Raw genomic sequence first — 22,948 nt, 5'->3', positions numbered from 1 at the left:
TCAAACGCCAGGAGGAGTTGGAGTGCTTAGTAAAAATTAATATGTATATATATTTGTTTTCCCTATTCCCATAGCCACTGACATACACACTGCACTAATGTATGACGTTAGAGAATCTGTTAGGAAGGCACACAAGATTAGTATTTAAATTGAATTGGAATTCTTGAATAACTGGAGTGTGTTCTTAGTTTGTGGTGAGTTGTGTGCTCTGTTTTCTAAGAGAAGTCTTCTTATAAAGATTGTTCAGTGTTTATTTAAAATGTTAATGTAAAAGGCTTAATTTGATTATCATCAAAAAAAACCTCATATGATTTACATTTTCACCAGACTTAGGAAATGTTTATAGGAGATAAGGAGAATCACCTGATTATCCTGTCCGATGTATTTCTGTTTATGTTTAGCAGACCATGACTATTTGGGATGTTGCTGGGCCCAGGTGTCTGGGTTACTGGATCCACATCTTTAGTCATGTTGTCTCGTCAGTCTCAAGTGTTTGTGTCTAGGGAAGCATTGCTGCCAAGCAGAAACTGACATTCTTTGCATTAGACACAGACATCCTTGGGTGCTGTAGTGTTGAGAAACGTTTATCAGAAGCTTTGTTTCTGGTACTATAGACCAAACTATACGTATTATATACTTATTATTATTATTATACGTAAACTAAACGTATTGAATATGCCCGTGTGTCGCGCGTTTGTCGCGCGTTTTTTTTACCGCGATTCGCGGTAAAAAAAACGTGCGCCAAACGCGCGTTTCCCAGGGCTACTTGGCTGTATCCCAATGGAAACGCCCAACAAAAACGGCCCAAAGAAGTACATGTACTTGTTTGAGCGTAGGCAGTTTTGTAGGGCGTTTCAGACGGGCGGAAATACGGAAAGGTGTGAACCAGACCCATAGAAAACAATGGGATTTTCATGTTTGTACGTTTTGTAGAGCGTTCATAGAGCCTTGAACGCGCAACAAAACGTAAAGGTGTGAACAGGGCCTAAGGGAAATGATAGGAACATTACTAGAAAGACAAAAGGGAGAGAAGGGAGGAAAAGAGAAGACATAAGGAGAACAGAAAAATATAAACACTTTTCACTCTGGCACGCCACAACTTTTCACCCCGGCTGGGATGCCCATGGGTAACCTGGGTCTTTTATGACCTTGACAATGCCCATGATAACTTTTTATATAATCACTTTTAATCATATTGTGCTTGGAATAGACAGCATTGTGTTATTGCACTACGATATTGTATCCACTGTCCACTTATTATTGCTGTTTTACAGAATGTGGCGATTAGCCTGTTCGTTACTGTATTCTTAGTTTACTAAATATTAGACTCCCTAATGCATCAGATTGAAGTGCAGAGAATTAACAGTGATTAGTACTGTGTACTTACAGCTCATCCACTCTGGAACTGTATGCTTAGAACTGAACTGCTAGTATAACATTTTGCCTACTCTTGTAGTGGTAAGTTCTAAAGTATACTGAGTGCACCGACTGTCTGTCAGTCTCAGCCACTCTGCTTCCAGCCTTAGTTGTGTCTTGTAGAGCTACATATAGTTAGTCAGGTAGAAAATGGTCAGCTGTAATGTCCAATACTGTGTAATACTAGGGCTAACCACTAATTAATTTTAAAAATGCAGCACAGTCCTTCCTCCTAAAAAACTTGCTGCCATGTATATGTTCTGTAAATGTGAAACAGACCAACTAATTAAATAACTAAATGTAAAACGCACCTAAACTCATTATTTATGACCTGATAATAAACATTGTTGCAATATTGCTATACAGATTAATAGTGCATAAAGTAAAAAAAAACCTCCAGACTTGATGAGATAATTGTCTATAATCCACTGCCAACTGATAAAGTGTCAGTGCATGAAACTGTGCAACTTCTCTGTGTTACCAAACTATGCACTCCTCCACCTTTAATCCATTCACTAGATTAACGTGACCTTTAAATTTTAAACAATCACTCGCTCTTCACAGATACATCCCTCTTTGGCATTAATGATTGCCACTTATGGGTAATTATTTAAGTTAACAATTTTGCTGCCCATCCTACAACATAAAAATTTTAAATATTGTGTTTTTTCAAGAACTATAAATCAAATGCATCTTTGTAACATTTCCATTAAAAGTAATTTGTTTACATTTTTTTTCTTTAAACACCTTCTCTCATTATGTGACCAATACCATGACAGAGGTGATGTAACTTTTTCCAATGTGAAGGTCTCCCTAACCAATATATGACATCACTTGAAAGCGGTGTGGGTCTTATAATTTTATACATTATGCATAAGGTTGTCTGTTTTCTTGTCTGCACTAGTACTCCCACATAACCCTATATACAGTTGGAAATATAGTACAGATTTGATGCACGGTATGTAAGCCTTTTTAATAAGCTGTAATTTCAAATTAAAAGACCCAGCAGGTTTTTTTTGTAAAATTAAATTTAGAGTTTGTATTTTCTGAGATAAAAGTCAGAAATCTAGTACAGATTCAAAGCACAGTATATTCGTTTTTTGAGAATCTTTTTTGTCCTTTCTACCTGCAACACATATACACTGGTTATCGCTACACCTTTTACCCTCCCAGGATTTGCGCTCTTGTTGCCTCATTTCCAAAGCACAGTATATAATTCTTTTGACTAGGCCACAGTTTCAGAGGGACACATCAGGCAGATGTTATCCTGACATAAAAATTAGAGTGTATGTTTTCTGAGATAAACGCCAGAAGTACTGTAGAGATTCAGTGCACAGAATGTAAACCTTTTTACTAGGTTGCAATTTCAGAGGGAGAAAGCAGGCATTTTTTTATCCTAGATTTAAAAACTACAGTGTCTTTTCTATGTGACAAAAAACTGAAACATGGTGCATATTTGATGCACAGTATGTTATGATTTTTAATTGGATGCTATTTCAGAAGGAGAAAGCAGGCAGATTTAATCTTGAAATAAAGAAAATCTTTTTTTTTCTGAGACTAAAGCCAGGAAAATTGTACAGATTTAATACACAGTATATTGCCATTTTTAACAGAATGCAATTGGTATAATAATGTTGTTGGGGCCAGATTCAAACCAAAAAAATAATCGATCGTATTAGCAGCTGGGGCTTGGTACTCTTCGCTGATCCAGGACTGTTTCATTTGCAAAGAAGTAAGCTGTTCATCTGTGTATGGAGACAGATGTAGTCTTTTTACACTTACAACCCCCTCTTCCCCACTGCACTAAACCCTGCAGCTCAAGTGCATACCGGTCAAGCCCTAGACAGTGGTCCATCCTTGTTTAAAAGTGGTCCATTCAAAAGTCAAGGGTGTTATCCATTCTGAGGGTGTCAACATCTGTCCTTGACCCCATATAATTAGAGATCATATGGTTGCGGCACTGCCTATAACTGCTACTGGAAGGCACCCCTGGGCACTGCTTGCTAAAGAAATTTTTTGAAAACCTCGCTTAAGCAAGCACCACTACTGCTGTTCCTCGTTTGAAAGGGGATACTGCCAGTCTCTGGAAAGGACGTTAATAGGTTCCTCCTTATTAAAATGTACTCTTCCCAATAGTTTGATCCGGTGTGTGACACTGCAGACACACCGGCTCTTTAGCTACTTGCAGAGAGCAGTAACTGTCAGACAGACAGGGGAGGGGGCGGGCACAGGTTGCTCTGGCTCTAGAGAGGCAGAGCTAGCTGTCAATCAGGCAGCAGGGTGGATCCTAATAATATTGTCAGGATCTTTCCCGAGTGCAGCACGGCTCTGTGCATATGGCGGGCAGTAGCTCATTATCTGCTGACTTTGGGTCAGAGGAGTACATTAGCAAAATCAGCCCCCCCTTTAACTCTACTTTAGACCCCAGATCAGACCTTCTTTTACACTCAGACTCCAGATCAGACCCCCCCCCCCTTTAAACTCCGAACCCAGATTAGATCCCCCTTCACACTCAGACCCCCCTTTATACTCAGACCCCACATCAGACCCCCTGACTTACAATCAAATCCCAGATCAGACCCCTTCTATTTTAGGGCCCCTCCAGACCTCAGGACAACCCCATCACTTCCCCCTCCACAATCCCTTCAGACCTCAGACCAGCAGTGTGGATGGCTTAGAGCAGAGCTCAAAATTTCCACTCGCCTGCTCGCATTTGGTGAGTAAAAAAATAGTGAGGGCGAGTGGAAATTTGGGTCTCCAAGTACCGGTCTGCAGGCCAACTCCGGCCAGCGAGCCAGTACTATGTGGCCCGCAGCCAGCTGACATGTCAGGCACATGGTCGAAGACCGCGTACCTGACTTGCGGGAGCAGCTCCACGGTCTGCATCTGTGTCGGATGCAGACCGCAGAGCAGCTACTGTCAGCTCCGGCTTCCTTCGGCCTGAGCTCTGACAGTTCTGAGCCCCAGCCGAAAGAAAGGATGTATGTGAGGAGGATCGATCCCTAGTTATCCGGGGGTGATTAGTGAGGTCTGCCGCAGAGATTAAATTATTTTATGTGAGGGGGTTAATAAGGGGGAGTATATTGTTTTATGTGTGGGTGGGGTTAATAAGGGGGATTATATTATTTTATGTGGGGGGGTTAATAAGGGGGGATTATATTATTTTATGTGGGTGGGGGTTAATAAGGGGGAAGTATATTATTTTATGTGTGTGGGGGAGGGTTAATAATGGGGGATTATATTATTTTATGTGGGGGGGGTTAATAAGGGGTAATATATTATTTTATGTGTGTGGGGGGGTTAATAATGATTGAAGTGCTGAGCGGGCAGTGTGCGCTTGCGCACACTGGCCAGTGCGGTATTCGTCTTGCAACCACGCCACCAACCCTCCAAAAATCGTACGATTTTCGGCAGGTTTTCCAGTGTGCTTGGAAGACGAAAGTCGTACGACCTTACAGTAGAAGCGGTCGCACGCTGCCCATACACCTGCCTTACGATAATCGGCAGGTGTTTGGACACCTTTAGTGTATGTGTATATTAGGCCCCATTCACACCTACAGTATATTTCAGGTGGGATTAGAGATTCCAGTGTCAGGAACTTGTGTTTTCCTGCAGCAGGAATCCCTAATCAGCCGTTTACAAGCGGCAACTATCATAAGATAAGAATTATAATAAGATGATTTAAGAGGGTGTGTTTAGGGGCGGAGTATAGGCTGGGGCAGGGTAAGGGTTAGGTGGGGCAACTGCTGGCTAGTAACTCTTAAGGCCTGGCTAGTAGCTCAGGACTTGAAATTTTGAGCCCTGGCTTAGAGCATGCTGCAGGAATCTAGACTTCACTTGCAGCTGTATAATGTGATGACCAGAAACTTGAAGGGATACATTTTCCCACTCTCCTGTATGGTCCAGGTTTGATACAGGCATCCAATGAAGCAACAGTTTCAGCCCCGGACATTGAGTAGATCCACAGGATCCTGGGATTTGGTTCAAATCCTGGGACAGTCTCATAGAGATTGGAGGAACTATTTATTTACACTTCATTTTTAATACAGATGAAAAACTAAACGTAGGCAAAATACACATGCAGGTTTTATACTCCAATGTTTTTATGAAACATTGTAAAAACCTTTAGAAGCAAAGTGCTACTTTCACAAGGAAGTTCCAGACTGATTATTCTGTTCTATTCATACAATTTCAGTTTGACTTCTGAATATACAATATTTTATGGCTGTCTAATTACTCAATAGAACACCATAAACTCTAATTACTCAAGCAGCAGAGTAAGACAGAACTCATTGTGGGTGGTTTCCATAACTACCAAAGAGAAAATCATTATGTAAGTAAACACAGACTGAGCATTTCCAGTATTGGAAAAATTCAAGCTGCGTTATCCAAATGAGAGTAATCTGTATGTGATTGCCTTATTTTGCAGTTTGTTACTGAGCCATAACATAGGAAAGATGGTCATCACCATGAAACAATAAATGATGAACACCCCCAAAATAAAATAAAGCATGCACTGGTTTAGTTGTGCATGAAAACTAGAATATGGGAAATGATGAGGTAAGCAACAGGTTTGGAGGTCAGGAATTACCATAGAAACTTGGCTTTGTAATTTGGATCTCGAAATTAGCATTGGCCATCTTTTTCAGCTTCCTGTGGTATAGGTTGAATAATCACTCTATAACCTGGAACTGACTGAAGCTTACTGGTATAGTGTAATAGTTCTGCCATATTTATTGTAACAAAAGGGATAAACAATAACGGAGAGCAAATTAAACCAATCAGTAAGCTAATAATAATAATATCCACTGAAACTAGGTCTAAAGCTCATCGTACAATGTAACCGTACAATCTTTGTATTGCAATATGAGGGCTCACATAAACCAGCCAACCTGCATCTAATCATGCAGGCTCCTGCACTACATAATTGTTGGTAGATCTAAAGGAGATTGTACAGTCAGATTAGAACATGAGTGTTGATTTTAAAGCCACGCTCTGGGCAAAAAGACAATTTACACACTGCACTGGATGTATAAATATGTCATTGAAAAGCTGCGTGGAGGGCTGCTGCAAAATATAAAAATCTTAGCTTGCAACATGTCATCTCCTGCGCATAACTCCCAGCTTGCTCCGGTCTCATCACCCGTCCCTCCTCACAATTGTCCACTCACAAAATGTATTTTTTCAAAGAATACAAGACATTCTGTGATTGGAGAGGAGAGGAGGTGTAGGGATGTGACATAATTTATCCTCCCCCAATCACAGAATGTCTTATATTCTTTAAAAAAAACATTTTATGAATGGATGATAGTGAGGAGGGGTAGGTGATTGGACTGGAGCAATGTACTGCTCTAGTCACATTTCTCTCTCTTCTCAGTGCCTGCCGGGAGGCTTGGCTTTGTGTGCAGAGATGGCATGCTGCAAGGTAAGATTTTGTATACTTTGCGGGAGGCCTCTGCACATAACACCCAGCTTTTTAATGATAAGTTACACACCCAATGTAGTGTGTAAATTATCATTTTGCTCAGAGTGTGGCTTTAAGGGCCTGTGCCATGGGTTTTGGGCTTAAATCTATGGCATGAGTTTGACACGCTTCTGAGATTACTCAGAATGCATTGACCTTTAGTTGACCTCCTTCTGACCTGTATTTAACCTAGTGAAAGTGGGTTTTGGATTGCCATAGATTGTGTGGGAAGACAAAGTATGTTTGAAGTGAATAAAAGCCCATTGACACAGGCCCTAAAACTGCTCATCAAAGGGTCAGCGGGAGTGCACTTCTGAAGTGCTGTGTCACTTCTCTCTCGTGCACTCACCAGACACATTCAAACTTCCAAGGCAGGTTTGAATCTCACTGCTGGCTACAAGAATTTTTTTAGTTTTGACATTTTATTTATGTCTGTATGTAAGAGGAGGTAAGGAGACTGCAGCAAGGGAATTCCTCTGATACATCACAAATACATGTTCTAAGATCACCATGCTGCCAACATTAAAGGAGAACTATGGGGTCAGTGTTTTTCCCCATAGTTCTCCTTAGGGTAACGAGAGTACACAAACTAGCGTCCTCCCGTTACCCTAAGCTCAGTATACCGCGAGCTACAGCTCGCGGTATACTGAGACGCCGCAGCTGGAGCGGATCCCGACTTAGACGACGGGATCCGCCCAGCTGCGTGAGTGACAGCTGGCTCTGCCTATCTAGAGGCAGAGCCAGCTGTACCCGCCCCCTCCCCCGTCCGTTCCGCCAGTCAGCGCTGGCAGATCGGAGAGGGGAGTCCAGCCCCTCCCCCTGTCACGGCAGAGAGCCGTGACAGGATCGAGAGGTGAGCGAACCCGGTATGTGTTCGCTCACCTCCCGATCTACTGAGCCGACCTGTGACAGTCTCATTGTCACAGGTCGGCTAGAACTATGAGGTGAGTGAGAAGCACTCACCTCATAGTTCTCCTTTAAGGAAAAGTGTACTATACAATGCCAAGATAAAAAATCTAAAGTACTGAGCATGTAGACTGTGTGCACTGTGTGTATCCTAAAGATTAATTTTCAACTTTGATTGGAGTGTACCATTATAAACTCTGGGTACAGCTGTAAGCATGTCTTTAAAGCCTAATCCAAGCCACTCTGAAGCAAAGTCGTTCATAGCCAGAGAGCATACTACAGACTTTAAAAATAAATTGTGCATGTCCTATTCTTGTCTCAATTGACTTCTTGAATGTGTTCCTTCAACATTCTGATTGTTGTGCCCATATAGCCATAGGAGCACATCATACAATAAACCACATGTGCGACAGGTAATCAATTCTCATATACAGCGTACTTAACCACCTAACTTCACTTCTTTAACCTTCATCATATGTATAATTTGCCATGAATGTCCTGGATTCTCTTTTTCTGGATTGAGTGGATGAGTTTCCAAACCATACTCTACCCAGTTTTACTCTAGCGGAATTCAACACTCTAGCTTTACTAATATATCAATAACCTTGTAGCAAACTAGTTAAAATCTGGCACTTTTATGAACATTTTAGTAAATTGATACTTTGATGGACTCTATTGACTTGTATGTCAGGAGCAGCTGATATTCTTCAAACCGAACATGACTCCACAGCTGTGTGAATGTAGAACTTTAAATAACCCACTTAGTGACTTAGGTTACCTTTCATATTGCTATTATGGGCACTGAATTTGGGTCAGCAGATACTGTACATAAATAAAAATATATGAGGTCAATCTAGGCATAGATTAAGACCTAGAAAAAGCTTTTCACATGGCTAATACATGTTAACTTTCCAAAACTGGAATGATTTGCTTTATTCTTTTTATTCCTTATCCACCAATTTTTATTTCTGTTCTTAAATTCCAGGGAAGTGTTATATTTTTGTAATGTTATGTTTTTGCTGTAACCCTAAGTCTGATCATTGTTTCTTTATCCTTTAAATATATGCAGTGCAGATGTACTGAAAGACAGTCATGTTAAATGCTCTTGTTAAAGCAATTTCTGTAGTTTCTTCAAAGTGCAGTAGCATGTGGAAAGCCAAATTATATAGGACATTTGCAAAATAATTTCTGAACTCATTACGGGTATGGCAAAGAAGACTGTTAGTGTGGAAGTTATCACAGATACAGGCCAAACACAACCTTTAAAGTCCTATGGGAAATATAGAATAGGGGGCCCAAATACAATGTTTACATCCTCCAATGTCACTGAAAATAATCCCATCAGACTTTGTACACTGTAAGCGTATAATGCGACTCAAACTATTGCCCAATGAATATCACAGAATAAATGTGTTTTATTGTGCCTACTGTTTAAGCCTCCGTTTTCATTAAAAAAAACTACACCTACAAAAGTGCAATTGGGATGCGGAGCTGTGTTCTTCAAAGGTTTTACGTGTTATGCACTAAAGTAAAGTGAAAGTAAAGTTTAAAACATTGCTGATTGGCTGGCTTTCTTTTTTCTAAAGCTTCTTTGTACCATTCAGCATTTTTTTCTTCTGTACGCTGAGCAGCGCATGCACAGCTCAGTGCACAGACCTGGCTTGCAGAGATCCCGTGTGCATGCATGGGAGTTATTTCAATAGGGCCCGGCCAATCAATCGGCCTAAAACTTAAAACCTGAAATAAGTCCAGGGGAGAAGATAGAAACGCAGATGAGGAAGAAGTGCATCGCTGTAAGGGATTGGTTTGGCAGGTACATCTGCCATAATGTGCTAATATGCTATGCATACTAGCACATTATAGCTAAAAGCTCCTGGGGAAGTGGGCCTGTTTTTTTGTTTTTTTTTGTCCTTAGTTTTACTTTCACTTTAAGCCATTCAATATAAGATTAGAATGCTCTGGTGTCAGATCAAGAGTTGGCTCAAGATCAGGAGACCTGTATTTGACCATACGGAGTATAGCATATAGCATGGTAGGCAAACTTCGGCCCTCCAGATGTGGTGAAACTACAAATCCCTTCAGGCACTTGCCTCTGGGAGTCATGTCTGTGGATGTCTGTCTTGCAATGCCTCATGTGATCTGTAGTTCCACCACAGCTGGAAGACCAAAATGTCCTACCCTTGGTATATATAGCCAAATATGCTCTGGTATACAGACTGGTTTTGAGTAGTTCTACTGTTCCCAAATGAGATACACAATCATTTTCTACATTTCAGGTTCTAGTTCATCAATGGGTATTAGGTGATCTTGTTCAAGACTGCTTACGTTAACTGGCTAGACCCCAAATAGTCTTTACAAGAAAATCAGGAACTGTGGAAAACACAAGCTCCTCACTTGCTGAGAATTAGCTTCATAAAAGATTTTAAAGTGATATATTTGGATGTTTCTAAAGGTTGTTGTCAACATAATCACTTTTTCTGCAAAACCATATATTGTGTAGTGAATATGTGATATGTCAGATTGTTGGGGGGGTGGGGGGCAGGACAAGCCAGTCTGCTGTAATGGAGCTGTTCCATTTTCCCCACAGTGTACAGTACTGATGAAGGGGAAGCAGATCTCCCAAAAACTGTACAGCCAGGAAGGTGACAGCGTTATTTCCTGGTTTATCTATGCTGCTTATCATATTACATCCCTGCCTGCAGTTTAAAAAAAAATGAATCTTCGTAATGACCCCTGCCCTAAGATCATGGAGAGGACTTAGGAAGCAGTAAAGCAGATCCAAGAAGTAGCAAGGTGATATTCCAGGTTATACGGAGTGCAGAGGTGTGCAAATCACAAGAGGGGATGTGCAGAATTACAAATTAGTAGAACATTTTACTCAAAATGTGTTATATGGTGCTTGCTTTTAGGCATTCTGTTTGAAGCATTTTAAAGGTGTGCTAGTAGTATTGTGTACTTGTCTACTACCATTTGAAATATCGTTAAAAAGACAAACACTTACTTATTGGAGTAAAGAGGCTGTACATGAAAACATTCATTGATTGACTCTCTGCTTCTTCAGGTTTGTAGATGGCATAGAGACTGAGTGCAGCTCACCTACTACTCAGACCTTCGACTTTAATACCAAACCACTAAGCCAAGAAAACTCACCTAGATGTTCCAACTCAGGTAAGGTTTTAAGTCGATATGCATGTACTGTCCAACCCAGACTTACGTTTTCAAGATTTGGTTTTAAAATCTGTGTCTGCAAATATGTGAAGATTGAAAAATAGTACAAAAAGACAATTTTTTTGATAGACAGTACAATAAACTGTATTTAAGTTAAAGCAGTAAACTTAAAAAATACATAATGATCCCCTTGTGAATAATATTATAATAATAGTATATGGTGAGCAATGTGTATGGTGGAAACGATCATATATTATCTCTTCCTTACAGAAAATGTGGAAACCAGGAAGAGTATTGTGAAACTGAATCAGGAGGTGAGGGCTTCTTATTGGTATTTGTTTAGTCCTAAACAGTTATTATAGCTAAATGGAGATAGTTTGTTGTATAAGCAGTCTGTAATCCTTATGATGTAGCAGTTCATGGTCACCACACCATTCTGAAACAATATATGAAGCAGTGCCACACAAAACACTTTTTGCATGGGATCATGTCCATTTCTAGCATACTTGTGTGCTTGTTTTTATACATTTGGTGTTTGCAAAAATAACCAATATTTTACATAAAAATCGCATTCATCTTAATCAAATATTCGAATATCACAATCAAAAATTAATAGCAAGAATTAATATCTTATACCCTGTCCTTGCTGCTGTTGACATTGGACTGACTTAGAGTACTTTCTATTCTTTTTAAAGTTTAAACATTATTTTCACTTCACTGCTTCCCAAGGGCTCTCTATCACAAATCTACTTAATTAGAGGGCACAGAGATCCTGCATTTACTTCTACCTTTCACCTTGGATATAAGAGAAATCCAGGCAAGACACAGTTTGAGATATAGGGTACCTTACGGTAGTGACCCCTCTTGATGCCCTGCTAAGATCACTGAATACAGTGCCATAATAGGAACAAATTACAATACCATTTATGGTGTTGATTATATCTTGATGATATCTTTCAGTGAAATTCAATTGTAGGTACTCGCTGTTGCAATGTGTCTTTTATTGGCTCTTTATGTAATTATCTTTATTTTTCACCCTCAGATGACTGCCCTTTCTCAACAAGTTACCCAACTGAGCAAGGACCTGAATGAGATGCTACAGCTTATGAGGCCTGTGCTCCTCAACCAGAACTTTGTAACATCTCCCGCAGCGGGTCTTCTCACTCCTAGCCTCAATAACACCTACAGTAACAGCAGTGGTTTTTGTAGTGGACAGCAGTCCCAAGTTACCATTCCAAGCCTTGTTGGATCATCCTGTCCTGGTCAGACAAGAGTAGATGGAGCACCATCTGACACAGCATGGATGGAGGCCTTACCCCAGCCACCTCAGGCTGTTCAGCCAGAGAATTTGTGCAGAAAGAACGTTCATCCTGCACTTTCTCTGGATTCATTCCTTAGACATTCATGTCCCCACCACAGACAGCTTAGGAGCTGTGGTCCTCTGACCCTGAACCAGCCTCTATCCCCATGTCATAGCCATTTTCCCCAAATACAAATGAACCACGTGAGCCAGGTATCCCATAGCACTTCATCCCCGGTAATGGCTGCTCACCAGTCATCTAACAAACAGAATGAAGTACAGAAGTCCAGCCCAAATTTCACATCCAGGAGATCATTGTGTAGCCCTCAAGATGCTGACCCAATAAAGGATAGAGTGGTTGACCTATTGGGATTGATGTCAAGAGACTATAGAGAGACATCTCCTGATGCTTTGGAGTTGGTCCGTAGTTCATCTGGAGATTCCCAAGGAGACATCATAAGGTTTATAGATGATGAAGGTACCAACGTGTAGGCGGGAAAAAAGCCATGGTGAAGCCAAAGCACTGACCATGGAGATGTTTACCAAAGTGTACCTCTCCAAGGCTTGACCAAGCTACTGTAGGATAAAACTATTTTGATGACAACAGAATGTCTAAATACTGCCAGTTTTCTTTCTCATTGCCACAACGCTGCTAATTGGGCAACAGGAGACACAATCAATATTACTTCAACATTTCTTTTTTCTTGCAAAAAACATACTTTACATGAGAAAAAAATAAACCGTTTGAAGTGAGGGTGCATTGGGCTGGTACCGTTTACAGTCAGATTGTTCCTCAACTCTAGGCAGACCTACTAAACTTAGGAAGCGTTACAAGTTAGTTTATAGAGCTTGCTAGCTAAGGACTTAAATCTATGGTTTATGATGCAGGCCAGATCTAGTACACAAATGATAAAGGGAACAAAAGGTATTGTGTGATTTTCAGAAGATTTACGGCATGGAACTAATAGTTTCTTATAGCATGATTTTCATTTAAACATTGATTAGAACACAGAATACAAGTTTGAGCCAAATATTTTAAAAGGGAACATTTCTGGATGGTTTAAACTTTTTTCTTTCTTTTTTGAGTAAAAAAAAAGGACCTTATTTTTCTATATTTGCTACTTGAAGGTTTATACTAAACTTTTGTTTTGGTTTTCTTTGTCATTCTAAAGCAGAGAAATTTATTTAAGCCCTTTAATTGCTAGAGGGGACATATAAGCACATTCTTCTGCTGTGTTGATGGGCCCTCTGGCAGGGAAATACGTACAAAAAAGGGATCAAATTAAAAGTGCATGCTGTGCAACGCATGGAGCATTTTCTGGGAGAAGGTGTATCTGAGCAACTGGAAGAATCTATTTATTTTGCTTTAATAAAGATAATATATTAAAAATAATTTATTGTTTGACAATTATGAATAGAGAAAAAAATGATTTTTATGATATAATTTATATATTACATCTTACACAGAGAGGGTATTGCCGTGTGTTCCTGTTTGCATGAAACAACTGTGCAACATCCGGACAGCCAGCTGAAGTATTTCCACTGATATTTTATTATGCAGTTATATACTGTGTTTATATACCATCAACATATGTATCAGTTATCCAGTGATACTCTCAATGCTGCAATTAAAAAAGCCTTTGGTGCAGTCAGCCTTTACATACGTTAAAGTGTATGTAAAGTGTAATCTGTTTTAATGTTGTTGTTTTGCACAGAGTAGGGAATATTAAGCCCTCACCACTGGCAGGAGCTGGCCATTTAACTGGGCCGTGATGCCAGAGGCCAGTAGGAGGGGCTCCAGTTTATTCAATCACTGTGATCGGCTATGCATTTATGATGTAATCTGGAGCCTGTCCTACCGTCTCCCGGTATTTGATTGTGAGCTGTTGGTGCCTGCTCGGTCACAGTGCTGGGGGTGCTGATTGAGCAAGCCCCAGAAAAACAAAGCGAAGCATATATGCGGCAGCTGGTTTATGAAGGCCCACGCACCATGTGTCCCATCAGGAAGATTTTCACACACTTCCTACTCCAGAGACACAACAGGAAGTAAGAGGAATTCTCTTCCAAGCAAGGTTAAATCCCCCACTTAGACAATTGTCACCAGCATAAAGGTTTCCCAGTTGTAATATATGTGATTACTAGGGTTAATATTCCTACTGAGGACACAGACAGCAATAAAACCCAGACATATATTAACTCTTCCAAATTCTATACAAAACTTTTGGTTTTAGCACTTAAAAGGTAGATCTGCCCCAAACGGATATTTTAGCTTTGGATATATGACAGTGGATGCGTCTGCAACTGGCATCCTATGTCCCTCCGGGACTGGTTAGCAAGATCTCAGTGCCCAGATCTTTTGTCTGTCATAGTCTAATGCATTCTGTCTAATGTAAAACCATTAATATCCAACTGCAGCCAAAACTATATAGATAGAGTGGGGAACAGTTTGCAGATCTGCTACTCTTTAGTTCTCTCTTTCCCTGTTGGAGTTTCTCCTCTCTCCCTCCCTATCTGATGAATGTTAGACATTTTCTAGTAGAGTGGGCTAAGGGTTACAACCTCTTTCAGAATTTGATTGCTGTCTGTGTTGCCATTAGGCAGATTTCTCCTGACTCCTTGTCCAAATGATGAGTTTTGAACAGAACAGGAAGTAAAATCTGGGACAAAGACAATGACTAAAATCCGACAGAAGAATCTCATTCAAATACTAAATGTTAATGCTTCTGCACCTTAAGGCCTTGTTCACACCTGGGCGTTTTGTAGCGCGTTTGAACGCTCTGCAAAACGCTCAAACACCGAAATCCCATTATGTCCTATGGGTATGGTTCACACCTGGGCGTATTACAGGCCGTATGAAGGCGCTACAAAACGTCCTATGCCCAAAGAAGTACAGGAGCTTCTTTGGGGCGTTTTTGTCGCGCATTTCCATTGCGATACATCCAGGTAGCCCACGGAAACGCACGTTTGTCGTGCGTTTTTTTACCGCGAACCGCGGTAAAAACGTGCGTCACGAAATGCGCGACAAACGCGCACATTCGATACGCCTAGGTGGGAACCCAGCCTTAACTGAAAAAAAAAAAGTCAGTGGGGCTGAGCTTAAAGAAGAGTGTAATCCCATTGTTATAGCTTCATACGTTGGGAGTAGCTGGGAACCCAGGTGCAGGGACGCAGATTCCGATATCCCCATGATGTTTAAAGTTAAACTCCAAGTCAATAGCTAAACACATAGATGAAATACATATATGAGATCTGTTTTACTTGCCAAAGGACTTATATATCTGTATATGCATTTCTGAGATTATCACAGCCCCTTCTAGCAGGGCAGGAGACCTGTTCTCTCTCTGTTGCAGATAACACTTACAGGTTGTGTCCCTCCCCCAACCTGTGACTGGACAGTGAAAGAAGAAAGAGCATTTATGAACTCATCTCTTGGTCACTTTGCTTTCACCTGTTATCAGCATGCTCCTTGCACTACAGTACAACTGATTGGCTCCTTTTTCCTTGCATCTGGCTGAATGCTGCTGTAAGGGGATTGCAAAAGGCTAATACCAAGCCAAATTTAGTTACTTGTACTGCTCACATTAAAAGAAAAAGACATTTAATGATGTATTCATGAATACAGGGCTGCATTTATGTGTGTATTTTATATTTGCTTGGAGTTCAGCTTTAAGAAGCTAGAGGATGATTCAACTTGCCAGAATTCACCTGCATTGAAATATCAATTATAGTTTTCTTGATCTTAAAACACAAACACAACAGTTTAACCCAGGGGTGCCCATAAGGTCGATCGCGATCTACCGGTCGATCACGTAGCGATCCCTGGTAGATCGCGATGTCCACTCCTCCCGCCGGTGGTGTTTCCCTGGATCCCCGCTGCAGCGCGGATCCGAGAAGAAGTGAAGGAACCGGTGGCGGGGGAGGGCGGAGCTACTGTCACAGAACTAATGCCGAGGGGTGAGGAGAGTGAGACGCTCGGTCTGGATCTGACAGCTGGCGCCTCTCTCTCCCCTCACCGCTCGGCCTTAGTTCTGTGACAGCGGCTCCGCCCCCACCCACTGCTGAAGTGCTTCATGTCGGATCCCCCTCTGACTCTGCCCGGGAGAACGGGGGGGAATCAGTGGGAGAAGCTGAGCCCCTATGTGTGTGGCCGAGCGGCAGAGGGTCAGCACATCTCATTGATAGGTACCGGTCCTCTGTGTAGGACTTTGACTTCAATGCACCGCCACGCCCCCTCCCGCCCCTTAATGCAGGTGTTTTTTCGTTGGTAGATCTCATTGAGCTCATCATTTGTAAAGTAGATCTCCAGACGAAAAATTGTGGGCGCCCCTGGTTTAACCTGTATTGCACTACATGTTTTTTCTCTCTAGATCCAGAGCTTCAGGTTAATAAATAGAAAATGTATACTATTAGGTATTACAGTTATTAAAGAAGTGTGGGGAGGCTAACATACACTATCCTTGCTACTTAGAGATGCTGTGGGACACAACTGTCACAGATCAAGAGCTGAATGATCATGTAACCCCAGAATGCCCTACTCGTGGTATCTTCCACCTGTGGAAAGCAGTGACTGTCATTCCCTGTTTCCCACAGGAATCCCCCTTCCCTCTCTATTCCTCTGGCATTCATTGGAGGGACAGACAGGGGAGAGGGTGGGCATGGATGACTTTGGCTTTAGAGTGGCATAGCCAACCTAGGTGGATAATGACAATATCATTGGGATCCTTCCCAGCTGCAGCATGGTTCTGCACTGTCAGCAGATAACAGACATTAGCTATCTGCTGACTTTGGGTCACAGGAGTATATTAGAAAATGTACCCCCTGTGACCCAGAAGATAAGTAAAGCCAAAACAAAAGGGTTGGCTGTACTGCTGTTTTAAGGATCCTTATCATAGGTCTTCTTACATTGACCGTGTCATACAGTCTTGCGCAGATTTTTCAACTTTAAATCCAGAAACAATTTCACACATCCAAGTAAAGAGTTGCAGCTGAGCTGCAGTTAGCTAAACTGAACTCACAATAAGACATCCAATTGAATGCTGTCATTAAAAAGAATGGGGTTAAGACGACTTAGAAATTTTCCCTAAGGCCAAAGGCTTTGCTGCCTCTCCTTCTCAATTTGTTTTAATGCATATCTCCCGGAGAGCTGAGAGGTTGACAGGACACACAGTAATGTGAAGACATCAGACTTGTTTAACAAATATCCTCTTTGAAGGTGTAAGGTCTGGGGAGCTGCCAAGCTCATTTGGATTTTAATTACACCATTCCTCAAAGTATATTTGTATACAGTCACTGCAACATAACCCGTTTAACGCTCTTACAATACGCTTTGTTGCAGGTTACATGATCAATGCTGTAATTGCTTCTAGCAGTGTTTCTCAGCTATATACTTTTATGTACACCGTTTAACAACAGATGTTTGCCAAGTATCCCGTTTATGTGCTAGTTTATGTAAAAGACACTAAAAGGTCTGTACTTTGTTGTCCTTGCCCTCTTAATGTGTGTATGTATTTCTAAGAATCGCCTCCTGTCTTTATAAATGATTGAACTCTATATGTTGCATATTTATTAATTCCAAGAACTACTCTGTACTGAACGTGAAAGGCCAAAGTATCAGTTGGACAACGTACGCAGATGGGCACACATGTGACAATTTGAGAAACACAATATAGACAAGCTAAGTAACTTACCGAGATGTTCATTGTAAAGAACTACTTCAGACAAGGTTTAGTGAATGTATAATACTATTCAGGAACACCTACTACTGTAATGTAATCAGAAAGTCCACTCCATTTACTTTCAATGTGAATTTTATATATTCTGTTACCCAAGCAGACTTTTCCTGCAGCTTCTCACTGTGACAGCACAGATGACTTGTTACAAGATTATGCACTATGCATTTCCCTCTCATGTTTCTTTGTTTCTCTGAGGCTACAAAAGTCTAACAGAGAGAGAGCAATACTTGAATGGAACAAACTGTATAGTACTGGGTAATGCCAGAATGTATATAGGTATAAAAAATGAAGTGCTTGAAGCCAGCAGTCATAGACAGGGGCACAGAAAACCAACATAGCCCTAGGAAAGACATCGTAGATGTGGCCAAAAAAGTAGAGTTGGTTTTAAGTGTCCTATGAGCATTAAACTATTTACAGAATCTTAACAAGCAGTAAAAGAGCTTTAAAACAAGCCATCACTGACCTCTCTAGCTGCTTGTACTGCAAAGTAATCCCAAAATGTCCTTAAAGATCACAACAGAGACTTTACAGTTGAGTATCAATTTCGAACAGTTTAGAAACATTTGCTGTTCATTCAGATTACAGGGCTGGCAGGCTGACAATATTCTGAGACAAAAGAAAATAAGGAAAACACTTAGATTTTCTGTGCCTCTCATGAACTTTGAATATTACTTTTTCCACAATGCTTACAGCTACAGAGGTGAATATTGCGGGATTTCCCGCGATTATCGTACCATTATCGTAAGGTGTGTGGGGACTTTTAAACTTAACTACAGAAGGCAAATGCCTAGCCTAGACCACCTCAGAACTGAACCGTGGCGCTCTCACCCCCACCCCCTATAATGGGATTGTCACGTACCTGATGGAACTTGAGATGACGAGGACGGCCTCTCTCTTGCAAATCTGGTCCCAGAAAGCCTGATAGTGAATACAGTTACTCTGGGGCTCTAGGGAAGTCAGAAATAGAAAAAGATTTGGGGGTCATTGTAGACCACAAACTGAATGGTAGCTTGCAGTGCCAAGCTGCGGTAAACAAAGCTAGCAGGGTTTTGTCCTGTATTAAGAAGGGGATGTATTGCAGGGACAAGTCTATAATTTTGCCTCTATATAGATCGTTGGTTCGGCCACATCTGGAGTACGCGGTCCAGTTTTGGTCCCCGGTACTGAGAAGGGATGTCCTTGAACTGGAGAGAGTCCAGCGGAGGGCAACAAATCTGATTAGGGGAATGGAGGACCAGAGCTATGAGACAAGGCTTCTGACCTTAAACATCCTGGAATTAAAGATTAAGGGGGGATATGATTTTCATGTACAAGATGTTCAATAGTGACAGCAACATTGGCAACAAACTGTTTGAGATTAACTCCATTACAAAGACTAGAGGCCACCACCTAAAGTTGGTGGAGAAAAAATTCCAGCATAATGGGCGAAGAGGGTTCTTTACAGTAAGAGCGGTTAAGGTCTGGAACTCACTGCCATCGGCAGTGATTTCAGCCAAGAGTGTAGATTTGTTCAAGAAACGTTTGGACAATTTCTTGAGGGACCGTAATATCCAGGGATACCAGTATCCCTAAGAATGAGATGATGCGTGGACCTATATGGGTTGGACTTGATGGACGTATGTCTTTATTCAACCCCAAATACTATGTAACTATGTAACTATGGGGCACAGCGGGGCACGAGTGCCGGATGAAGACTTGGGTGTGAGGTTTAAGTCCGTTAGCTACTTTGCTGTGCAATGCAGTATAAACGCACAGCAAGGAGGCAGACAGAAGATACTCGAAGTCAGGCAGACTGGGTCAGCAACGTGCAGGCAGGAAGGTAGTGTAGCAAGAGACAAACTCTTAGTCGGGTCACAGGCCGGGTTTGGTAACGTGCAGGCAAAGCAGAAGAATCGTCAGAGAAGCCAGGGTCAGGATACCAGAAGATCAGCAGCAAGTCAGGAGTCAGGAGCAAGCCGGGGTCAGCAACAAGAAACACGACAGGAAACAGGCACAGGATACAAGGCACAAAGCTGAAGAGTACTCAGCACTGGAGACATGGAGGGGCTGAGCTTAAATAGCCCGTTTGGCGCCACAATATATTGCAGACGCCGTCCACTTCGTACGGGTTTCCTGACAGGGATAGTGAAATAGTAATATTTGTTTTATGCATTTTAATCCGCCAGTATAGAACGGTTTGTCCTTGCCAACAAGAGCATCATTTGCTGACTCACTTAGACTTTTATTGCATATTGCCAGTGCTGTCAGGACTGAGCATATTCAATAGGACAGAATGCCCAGTTTAGTGATTAGGCCACTTCAATCTCAGCTGAGAATTAATGATCAAAAGCTTTATATGAAAACCATTTACAAATCATAAGCAGTTTTTTTCACACTTGATGACACTCCGGTATATCTTTAGAATCTTGTTTTACGTCTCTTATTTCAGACAACATATCTCAAGTCATTATTCTAGCGGAAATGGCAATTTCAAGAACAGGAACGCAATTTTAGTTGATATAAAAAATAATAATCCACATTACACAATTTCAATGTCCCCTCTTCACTATAAAACACTGTTCTGAAATTAGGTGCTTGAGATTACCAAATAATAAATACAAATCAAACAATATTTAAATAGTTTTAGCAGCACTGTTCTCTGCATTCAGTTTTTCTACATCAAATGATGCACAACAGGACATGGATATTGCACATCTGATGGAGTAGATTGTAACCATTTGGCTCTTATATACTGCACTTTAGTTGCTAGAAGGCACGTGTTTAAAAAAAGAAATCAGGGTAAAATTATTATTAACCCTTGCAGTGCAAGGGTAGCAAAGGTTAAGTGCTTGTTTTGGTCCTGGGAGTAAACTAAAGTAATACTCTCCTGATCTTTGCAGCTGGATTGCTCTTAGGCCACTCCTTCCAGCCTCTCTCCCCCTCCACATATAGCAGTCTATGGGTGCCCGTACACCTTACGATTATCGCAAGCTTTTCATCTGCGATCACGTTTTCATATGATAATTGCACAGTTGATGGGAAGTGCACAACCGCAATTACTGTGCAACCGTTCGACTTTTGTCTTTCCAGCAGGCTAGAAAACTTTTATCACATCATACGAAATTCGATGGATTAGTGATGTTCTTTTACGAAAAAAAAATTGCAACAAGAACACTGCTCATGCGCAAACGAAAATCTTTTCCGTCAATCGACGAAGTTCGGCAAAGTGATATTGCTAACGAACGCTAATTAAAACACACAATGTTCTGTGCATAATGGGTCAGTTGCACAAAAATCGAACAGCAGTTCGATCGTACGAAAATAATCGTGCGATAATTGTAAGGTGTATGGGTACCTTAAGGTTCATGGGTCACCTTGCTGTTTACACAGTGTATAAGACGTGAGAACGCCGAGGGACATATCATTGCTGCAGCAGACAAGGAGACAGGTCGGAGGTAGCACTGTCACAGCCAGCTGGCTCCAAGTATTGGATATAACTTTATTTTCCTCCCTATACCAAAACGAGGTAGCACCTCTGCAATTAATAATAATGTTCCCCAGAGTTCTGCTTTAAACTTTAGGGACATATAGTTGTAACAGCTGTCTACCCCGTACAATAAAATATAACATTGAAGATTTTGAGCATGAGGACAACTCAGGGGCATCAGAGGAAAATTAAATCCCCAGCCAGCCTTATGAGTATTGTTGAGTTGCATACCTTTGCATAATTGAATTAACAATAACTTTCCAATGCTTTAGCCAACCTGTCTCGGTTTCTTTATGTGGGTTAAAGAAATAAAAAAAATCTGTTCCTTCTTCAAGTAAAATAATCCAGCAGGTGGTGTACTGCAAAAATTCTTGTAAAAGCAAGGTACATTTTAACTTGTGCTATTGGATTTCCCAGTCTGAGTCTTTTTCTTTATTACTTGTACCAGTGTAAATAGACAAGGGTGTGTCCTTCCACTGTGGTCCTGACTATAGTATACACTGTTTTTCAGCTAGACCTCAGTAGCCTTGCCCTTCTCATAATGCAATTTAGCCCAGTTTGTGACTGTAAGCTGGCATGTACCTTAGTCTAGCAGAATGCAGGGCAGTGTTAATCTGGTTTATTCAAGTGTGTGCCTTCATTACTCTATACCTTTTGATATGTGTGATGTTATATTGGGTATCCCTTATTATAGGTACATTTCATACCAGTACTCCTTAATCTGTGAAAATTGTTTCCAAACAATCCCTACCATTTGTAGGGCAAGGCAACAGGTTTGCTTTAATCACCCCGCTCCAGCAGCACATACTCACTCTGCATGGGAACAGTACAGATTCACTTTGAAAGTGTGAGCTATGACAACACCTGCACTAGGACACATATAGCAAAACAACATTCACTGAGTAGAGCGGAGGATCTCCACAGGGTGGTCCGGTAGGGGGCACTGACTGCTAGTTTAAATTGTGGTCTGACTAGAACTCTGGGGTTATTCCCATAAAAGGTTTTATATTCACTACCTTACTTTGTATAAAGCTCTGCTACCAAACTTATTCATCAGAAGATTGAAGGAATTTGTCAGACTTCCTATTCAGGTCACTACTATTTTGCTGCTCCTTCAATTGGGTTTAAAGGAAATATGAAGGGGAAAAAAAAATATGGTAGCGGCCATTGCTGACCTATTTTTCCCCAAGTTTGTGCAGCAACGTTATGGATGAAAACTCTAGAGCTGAACATTTAAAAACAAGTCAGCATCAACTTAAAAAGGACTAAAACGGAATTAATAAAAAAGGACATCACATTTTTTCCCCTCTCCACACTGACTTCAATCCCTGCATCAGTGGTTACCCTGGAGGCCATTCTCTGTGTGGGCAGAACTAAACCTGCACAAACTCTTTTGGGTCTGGTGCTGGTGTGACCTGGGCCCCCCTCTCCTTGTGTCAACACTACAGAAAGTGGGGAAGACTGAGTTTTTCATGCAATTTGACACATTATACACA

At 41.2% G+C, this 22,948-nt stretch overlaps 1 protein-coding gene across 1 annotated transcript in view; it reads left to right on the top strand.

Annotated features, from left to right (window-relative positions):
- Window positions 1-12,967, top strand: part of LOC108784962 (potassium voltage-gated channel subfamily H member 8-like) — a 336,787-nt gene extending 323,820 nt beyond the window's left edge. Inside the window, exons 13-15 of the mRNA XM_018553917.1 lie at window positions 10,848-10,954; window positions 11,225-11,268; window positions 11,997-12,967. Coding sequence (XP_018409419.1) covers window positions 10,848-10,954; window positions 11,225-11,268; window positions 11,997-12,746 — 901 coding nt within the window. The 3' untranslated portion in view covers window positions 12,747-12,967. The remainder of the gene's footprint in view (window positions 1-10,847; window positions 10,955-11,224; window positions 11,269-11,996) is intronic.
- Window positions 12,968-22,948: the final 9,981 nt, after the last annotated feature.

The sequence above is a fragment of the Nanorana parkeri genome, unplaced genomic scaffold, assembly GCF_000935625.1.
Source record: "Nanorana parkeri isolate BGI_ZX_2015 unplaced genomic scaffold, ASM93562v1 scaffold134, whole genome shotgun sequence".
NCBI lineage: Eukaryota > Metazoa > Chordata > Amphibia > Anura > Dicroglossidae > Nanorana > Nanorana parkeri.
This window is presented reverse-complemented; position numbering and strand designations above follow the sequence as displayed.